A 9,370-nucleotide genomic window follows, 5' to 3' on the forward strand; every position below is an offset into this window, starting at 1 on the left:
ATAGTGTTATTTGAGAGGGTAAGTTAGGCTTACAATTTGCATGAGTTTAGGTGATAGGTGAAAATTGGTTTTTGCATGAGGTGGGAAGGTAGGTGAAAATTGGTTTTTGCATAAGGTTAGAACGACGGCTTTTCTAGCTAGTTAATATAAAATCACTACGAGAACGACATTGCAAAAATAATAAACAAACATTTTTAAGAAGAGAAATATTGCTTGATGAATGTAAAATGCATTCTCACATTTCTTTTTATAGTATTTATTAAATATTAAGAGCTTATTTTTTCCATGAGTTTAGGTCATCATGAAATCAGAATGAAGTGGAGTAGGTAAAAATTGGTTTTTGCATGAGGTTGGAAGGAAGGGCATGGCAAAATTATATTTGAACTACCTATCGCAATAATGCAAGTGTGATGAGAAATATTCTCTTTAACTTTTATATTATTTTTTTTTATCATACTTGAGTTATGCTAGTTAATTTTTTAAAAGTTTGATTCTCTATGATAACCTTTTGATTATTTCTATTTTTATCTCTAAAAATAACTAAAACTATCAAATTTGCATGGTAGACTGTTGAAATTATTAATTTTGATTATTGTTGTACTAATATATATATATTTTTCTTTATTTAGATTCAGTATGCTGTAGCTTCGTTGCAAAACCAAGTACTTTCTTCTAACGGCACCCAAAAGATATATGGGGCTAAAGCTACGATAAATCTCTAGCAACCGCATGTCGAAGCTAGCACTGAATTTAGTTAGGCTCAAATGTGGATTGCCAGTGGATCATATGAAAATAACGACCTCAACACGATTGAAGTCGGTTGGCAGGTATTCCATCCGAATCCAAGGTTTAAAATGTGTAATAATAGCTAGTCGTTAACTCCTGCAAAAAATTATATATGCATATCATCAAGCAAGATTAGGGAGATTAGGGATGGAACTGGGCCCAGGCCTAAATTTATCTTTTTCCTCCTAAATTTTAACTATTTTTCTCTCTCTAAACTAAGCTATTTCTTCCCCTCTTTTTCTAAAATCTCAACCCTCTCATTCTCTCTAACCTTGACTCTATTTCTCTTCCTATTTCTTTAATTATGCTTTCTCTTTCTAACCTATATTCTCTCTTTTTTTTTTTTCTAAAATGATATTAAAATTTTTTATAGTATTATTTAAGATTAATTTAAAAAATAAATAAATAAATTGTATATTTTTCGTAATCTTAAATAACATGACTAAATGATATGAACCAAATACCGAAATACTACATTCTTAGTAATAGGATAAATAGGAATAAAAGTCTCGAATATTTTGTTACGCCTAATAATCTTTCATAGTGCGAACGAAACGCGCCCTAAACACGCCTTAAAGGTAATAAAATTGGTTGCATGGGGGTTATTAATTCTTGTAGGCATTAGTCTAGTCTTATCTTAAATCTTAAATATAATAATAGAATGGTTACCTGAAACTTTCTTTATTTTTTAATGTTCAGGTTTACCCTCATCTTTATGGAGACGTCATACCTAGGCTGTTTATCTACTGGACGGTAAGATTTTTCTTTTTCATCTACTGTAGAAGTGCCTAAGTAGTATTTTTTGCAAAGATAGTTTTTTTTGTGAATTTTGATAAATTAAAAAGTTTTTATTTGATTATAATCATTTAGTTTGACCAAAAGATCAAGCAAAACTATATAATTTTCAGAAAATTCGGTTTATCTGCTACAGTAAAAGTAATTTAAAAATAAAATCGAGTTGGTTGATAGGTTAAAAAATTATTATAAAATAAAATTGAGTAAAAATTTATTGGGATATTCTTAAGTATAAATATATTTTGGAAATGGAGGGGCATGGAGATAAAAACCATCTATATATTGTACTAATCATCAATCTATATGGATATTTTATTAAATAATAAAATGATTCTACTGAAAAAAATTATCTTAAAATTCTTAAAAAATAAAATATAATTATTTGTAGATAATTTTTAAGATTGTATAACATGTAAATATTTCAATAAAGTTAGATAATATTATATATAAAGGGTAATTGCTTATATATGCTTGTGAAAAGTTTCAGTTTTCTTATTTGGCCCGTTTAGAAGACTAACAAAAAAAAAAAAGAAAAAAAAGAAAACTCTTCTAATGTTCCAAGATTTTTTAAATATAGCCCTACAGTTAGATTCTGATAGTTCACTATTACAACAGTCGATATCTTTATAAAATTACTATTTTACACATTCAAATCTTTTATAGTGTCACTCACTTTTTTTATTTACCCTTAAAATATCAAAATTTTTTAAATTTATCCTCCAACGGTCGTGTTCCAACGATCATCTTTCTTTTTAAGCTTATAAAAATTACAATCATAGCTAAAAAAAAATTATCATAGCTAAATCAATAATTCAACACAGCTACATGTAAATAATCACAGCATCACAACTTCACAATTTCATAATTAATTACATGTAAATCACTAATAGAATTTAACGCTAGAGTCATATTTGAAATAACTTAGAATGTTACAAGGGCACTTTTCATATTAATCTTCTAAAAAAGGTAAATAAGAAAGTCCGGACATTTTAAGTATATATAAATAATTGTCCCTTAAAAAGGATAATTATATTAGGAAATAATATGCTAGTAGAAAATATGTTAGTAGAAAATATGTTAGTAGATTTGGGATAAAAGAGGTATTTTGACTCCTTTTTAACTCTGGTAGAAATTTAATCCGGATTTAAATTCAGATAACTTAACTGGTACTAACAGCATGATTATTTTTTAATAAGGAAAAAATATGCAAAGGGTATATTCGAAACAAAAAAAAATACATATAAAAGTTTTGACGGGTTTAAAGATAATTATCCCTTTCTATTATGTATGGCTATAGATTGATATACTAAATGCATCTCAGATCTCTTCCATTTTTATCTCTAAATAGCAGTTCAATTTTTTTTAACACAAATAATATTAATTTTCTCAAATAAACTTTTTGCATGCCATAGTTTAGCTAGCCATAGGCAATTGCAGAAATTTCGGCTTCTGATTAATTTCGTATACAACTAGTAAGTGACCCATTCAATGCATGAAATTATAATTACTAATTTATAATTTTTTTAAAGTTGTGGATACTTTATGTATTAGTTTATTCTTATGAAATATCAGTTTACTTTCTCTCAATCATATTAGATTTTGCAATAAAAAATATCTTATTCCTATAAACTGAGTAAGCCCTATTACAAATATAAATTATAATTTTTTTCTTCTTTTTCTTGTTTATAAATAACTGATAAGTAGCAAATTTGGGTTATAACTTCTAATTGGCCCTCTGTAAGTTAATCTTGGTCCTTCTTTAAAAAAATTGTGACAACGAACATGTGATGTTTCTGATGCAACAGAGAGATACGTATCAGACAACAGGTTGCTACAACTTGTGCGAGGGATTTGTCCTCTTAAACCGTAGTGCCGGGATTGGGGAGATGATAATACCAACGTCGACCTACGGCGACGTCCAGTATACCGTGACAATTTTAGTAACAAAGGTACATTGATTTATCAAATTATATAGCAAAATGCAAATCCGATAGTCTCATATTAGATAGAAGATAATTTTTCAGGCACGAGATATATTCCATAACAATCACAGTATTGAAGGTATAATGATTTACCAAACTATACAGAAGAATGCGAAACCTAATAGTCTTATATTGGATGAAGAGTAATACTTTCAGGCGCAAGATATAACAATCATAGTGTTGGTGAAATTATAGATGTGACTTTTTACTTTATAGGATGAAGAGTAATACTTAGTACAATGATTGGTCAAATTATAGATGTGACTTTTTACTTTACAGGAGAACACTATTTTAGAACTATTTTAATCCTAGCACGCTTAATATTTTTTTAAATTATTGGATCTAGTCTTTAACCCTATTATATCATCTATATAGGATTATTCCAAATTTTATGGTGTCACAATATAGCAAAATCCGATAGTCTTATGTTGGATTAAAAATAATATATTCAAGCACAAGATGTATTCCAAACAATCCAAACAATCATAATATTGAAGATATATAACTATATTGCAGAATGCGAAATCCAATAATCTCATATTGGATGAAAAATAATATTTTCAGGGATTGGATGTCAATTGGTGGTTGTACGTCCACCGAGACAATCAAGAATGGATTACTGCAGGTTACTGGCCTGCTTCAATTTTCACTGTTCTTTCGTCAAGTGCTGTCAAAGTGGACTGGGGTGGAGAGGTGATTAATAATAAATTCGAGAGTCGGCACACGAGGACACAAATGGGTTCAGGCCACTTCCCCCACAAAGGATACACAAGGGCCAGTTACTTTTCCAGCCTCAAAGTTCAGACTGATCCTCATGGTGTGTTTGTCGACGCCAACCCCTCGGGCATCGCTTTTCAGACCCAAAGCCCCTACTGCTATGACATCCAGCAGAGCTCCTATGATCCATCGGCAGGAGTTTCATTCTGTTTTAGTGGACCGGGCCACAATCCCCAGTGCCCTTAATGATGTGAATCCAGTTGTTATCTTATATATATGAATAAGTTTACACTCGAACCACAACCTTGGTAGTTATACCAAGGTTAAATAATAAACCTTCTTGTTATTTTGGTTGCAACGATTTTTTTTTTCGTTTTTTTTTTTTAGAGCCTGTTTGAATATATGAATATGGACATCTTTTTAATTTGCTCATAAAGTTTGAAGCATTTGGTAGATAGAAGTGTGATTGTTGTCTCCAAAGAAATTGCATTCAACCTTTGAATTTTTTTTTTTTGAAATAAGATAAATCATCGTAGAAAAAATATGATATCAAATCATGAATATCAAGGCCTTTCAATGAGTACAAAAATTAAATTTCTATCTTTCAATCACACAATAAAATTCTCTTAGCTTTCTTATTAATAAAAGTATAACCCAAAGCTACAGAAAGTAGGCACTTGAGTTCTTGCACACAACTAAGATTTCTAACACAACTAGCACAAATAATAAGGAAATGGGAACTTTACTAAACTACCATCGGCAGTAAACCGCTTTGTTTACTTCCAATTTCTTTTTGATGATAAAACTTTCAAATCAACAATCGGTACCGTTGAATATGATTTATATCATTTAAATTATCTAGAAATTAAATTTCATACTTTTTCGATAGTGTTCTCTTGTCCATCAAGTGGACATAAAATGAATGGCTAAAATTGAATATCCTTCAAAATATAATGATACAATTTTTATATTTAAGATCTAGACTCTAAATCTCATTTTAAATAGTTTAAAGAATTTTTTAATTTAGCTTATTTGGAGCCTTTTATACTGTTAAATGAACAAATGTACCATACCTACCATTAAAATTATAAATTTTGTGGCTCTTTAATTATTCGGTAAATGATGTGGAAAAATATAAACTTTGGTTTCTAAATAATTTAAATGGTCAAAAATATGTTCAACAGTGCCGATCGTCGATTTAAAAGTTTTATTATTAAAAAAAAATTGATAATAAATCAAAGTCATTTATTACCGATAATAGCCTAACAAAACTCGAAAAATAGGATATATCTAGAGACCAAGAAATTTTCTCTTTTTTTTGAATTTTTAAATTTTTCACCTTTTTCGTTATTATATTCATATAAATATACTAATATTACTAATACAGATAAAATGTAAGTAAAAATATATGTAAACCCTCTCAACTTAAAGCTACTTTTAAATAAGTCCTCTAAATTTCATTTATTTTTTTTAGCATAAATCAAACTATTTTTTAAAATTTTTTTCTAGTAACTAGAGGAGCTCATCTCACATCTCTCATCTCACATCTCACACTTTCTTATACCAACTGTGACACCCCAACACCGACCGTCCCTAGAGCAAGTGGCAAAAGGCTTGGTGGTTGGTACCCGAGGTCTCAAGTTCGAATCCTAGTTGATTCATATTTCCAGCTAAATTTATTGCTAAATAACATAAATGAAGCGGGTAGCATTCTAGCTATCATCACCCAAAATGTTTAAATCGGATTAAGAGTTTTAGTCTTATTATATCTTATATATAGAACTATCTGAGGTCTAACCACCACCCAAATTGTTTAAGTTCGATAAAGAGTTTTAATCCTATTATATCTTATATATAGAACTATCTGGTGTCTCATATTATCTCTAAAAATGAATGGCGAATAAGTGTAGTAAAAATAGTTAAAAGTTTGTAGTTCTAGGGGCATGATATCCTTGAATTCCTTCAAGAGCTTTGCCACTTCAAGTGGCGTCGGAGTCTCGTCCCCACTCCCAGTTTTCAACTTCAAAGCCGCCACATAAGTCAGCTCGCCCCTCTTCACACCCTTCTTGAGCTGGAGCGCTGAAATCTGTCGGGCATCCGTTGTCTTCCGCACCACCGGAACGACACATGAACTTTCATCTCCCATCATGCAGAGGGCATCCAAGAATGGCATAGGCACCCCTCTAGACATCTGGAGGAACTCCATCGCGAGGATAACTTGGAAATCATCCAGTGGCACTGACATGAAATTGGCTTTACCAGTCCACGAGCCGATGCTAACAGGCACTTCCTTCGCAAGACCCGCAATAGGTTGGGCCTTCGAGTTCACTGCTTTTATGCGACTTTCGTCCTTGCTCAGCGTAAGTCCGAGACGTTCAGCTTCACCTGTCGCAATGAAGTTGTGGGTAGCACCTGTATCCACCATTGACTTAGTTGTCTTGCCGTTGAGCTTGATGTCCATGTACATCAGCTCACTATGCTTACTCTTTTTTGGTGAGGAGGATTGCGCCTTCGATAGTGGGGTCTTCTCTTTCTCCCCCACTTGACCCTTGAGTGCATTGAGCAACCGGAGTGCCCCCATCCGGATGCTTCATGTTTCTGCTGCCTCTTCCTCTTCGTCGGATTCAGGGTCCTTCGTCTGCACCGCATTGAGGGACTTCCTTTGAGGGCACTATCTGACAAAGTGTGGACCCCCGCAAAGGAAGCAACCCTCTTCAAGGCTCTTCAAATTCTTTGGACTCTTTGACCCTGCCCCTTTTTCCTCCGTGGGTTCCGATCCCTTACCCTTTGCCTTGTGGTTGTGGATCTTGGGGTTGCTGCTCACGGGTTTCTTCTTGGGGTGTTCCGGCGTTGAGTAGTCGTCGGTCAGCCGCTCAGCCGCCCCCTGGGCCGCGGCTAAGTCCTTGATATTCTGGCGACGCAATTCTGCCTGCGCCCAAGGCTTCAGTCCTTCGACGAAGTGAAAGAGTTTGTCTTTCTCAGACATATCTCGAATATCGAGCATCAACGCGGAGAACTGCTTGACATAGTCTCAAATTGACCTCGTCTGCTGGAGCCTTCGCAAATTTCGCCGCTCGATAAACTCGACATTCTCAGGAAGGAACTGAGCCTTTAACTCCTTCTTTAGGTCCTCCCAAGTATCTATGGTACAACGACCTCCCTGAATGTCCTCATATCAGGTCCTCCACCACAATTTAGCATCCCCGTCGAGGTACATAGTCGTGAACGTGACCTTCGACTCCTCATTGTCAGGTTGGACGACATGGAAGTATTGTTCCATGTCAAATAAAAAGTTCTCGAGCTCTTTTGCATCACGAGCTCCACAAAAGCTTCACAATTTCGGTACTCGAACACACTCCACATGACCCCCACCTTGGGTTGCGGGAGGAGCATTGCTCATGGCCGTTGTTAGCAGGTTCACCCGTGCAAACAATTCGATGGTCTGCTCCTTTAAGTGATGGACAGCCTCCTTCGTATTATCCTGTAGCTCAGCCACTTGCTCGATGAGTTGAGCGAGCGTCACCTCAAGCATGGTGACCCGCTCCTCATGCGCGGCCACCTTAGTCACTTTCTCGTCGAGTCGATTAAGCTGGGCTTCCAAGTCGACAAGCCGTTCTCGATTGCTCCTGTGCCTATCTGATTCGCCTTGTCCTTCTTTATCCGCCGGCGCCACATGCTGCGTTGTCGATGGTTGTGCCACCGTACTTGTCTCTACGACAGGGGCTTTGCTCCGGCCCATGTCGTCTCCGTCAATCCAGGCTCTGATANTGTATGGAATACCGGGTAGATTTTAAGCCACGCCGGAAGCTGCATATGGTAGGAGACCTTTCTCACCTTGCCCACGATAGGAAAGGGGCCTTCATACTTCCGGACCAAACCTTTGTGCACCTTTCAGAACACTCTCAAGGATGCCGGTTGGAGCTTGACCAGCACAAGGTCGCCTTTGCTGTAGTCTCGAGGCCGCCTATTCTTATCGGCCCACTTCTTCATAGTTTTTGCCGCCTTTTCCAAGTAGGCTCGGGCGATCTCATCATTACGAAGCCACTCCTTGGCAAGGTAGTAAGCTGAGGGATTGCTGCCGGTATACCCGATGACCAAAGTATGTGGTGTAGAAGATTGCTGGCCGGTGATGATCTCGATGGGGCTTTTGTTGGTTGTACAGCTCCGCTGCAGGTTGTACGAGAGCATTTATTCTTTCACTCTGGCCGTCAGTCTGGGGTGCAGGCTGGTAGAGAAGTATAGTTTAGAACCCAAGAGCTTGAAGAGCTCCGTCCATAACCGCCCGAGGAAGCAGGAATCCCTATCACTGATGATGTTCTGTAGGACTCCCCAATACTTCACTACATGCTTCAAGAATAGGCGCGCCGTCTTCTCAGCAGTACAACTTATGGGTGCGGGGATGAAAGTGGTATACTTTGAAAATCGATCCACTATGACAAGAATCGAACCGAACTCCCCCACCTTTGGCAGGCTGGCGATGAAGTCCAAGGAGACACTCTACCATGGCAGCTCCAGCACTGGTAAGGGCTCCAACAGCCCACACGGCTTCTCCCACACGGCTTCTCTCGCTCTACCTTGTTTTGCTGGCATGTAAGACAGGTGTGTACATATTCTTCGATGTCCTCCCCCATTTTTGGCCAATAATAGGCCCTTTCCATAAGGGCCAAGGTTCGATGTACGCCCGGGTGGCCTGCCCACAGAGTGTCATGACACTCATGGAGCAGTTCTCTTCTCAGGTTTCTCGCCCGTGGCACGTACACTCGATCCCCCTTTGTTTTGATGAGGCCGTCCTGGATCCAGAACCTTCGCACGTTGCCATCGTCAATCAGTTGCTTGAGTCACTATCATAGGATCCTTCTCCAACCCTTCACGGATCCTCTCTTGCAAAGTCGCTTGTACTTGACTTGCCCTCTCATTGGAGAGAGTTTTAAGGGCAGCAAGTTCAGCAACTTGGTTACATCATCCTAGCTTGTACTCCAAGACCATGTCGAACTCTGCTAGGAAGTCTTGCCATCTCGCCTGTTTCGGAGTGAGCATTTTTTGAGTCTGAAAATAACTCAGAGCGACGTTGTCTGTCTTGACCACGAATC

At 36.7% G+C, this 9,370-nt stretch overlaps 1 protein-coding gene across 1 annotated transcript; it reads left to right on the plus strand.

The window, feature by feature from the left end:
* The first annotated feature begins 764 nt into the window (after positions 1–764).
* On the plus strand, positions 765–4,526 carry LOC109705288. Its single transcript, XM_020226024.1, has 4 exons — positions 765–827; positions 1,486–1,539; positions 3,387–3,530; positions 4,128–4,526. Exons 1-4 carry the CDS (start codon positions 765–767, stop codon positions 4,524–4,526), a joined length of 660 nt encoding a protein of 219 aa, XP_020081613.1.
* Positions 4,527–9,370: the final 4,844 nt, after the last annotated feature.

The sequence above is a fragment of the Ananas comosus genome, unplaced genomic scaffold, assembly GCF_001540865.1.
Source record: "Ananas comosus cultivar F153 unplaced genomic scaffold, ASM154086v1, whole genome shotgun sequence".
Lineage (NCBI taxonomy): Eukaryota > Viridiplantae > Streptophyta > Magnoliopsida > Poales > Bromeliaceae > Ananas > Ananas comosus.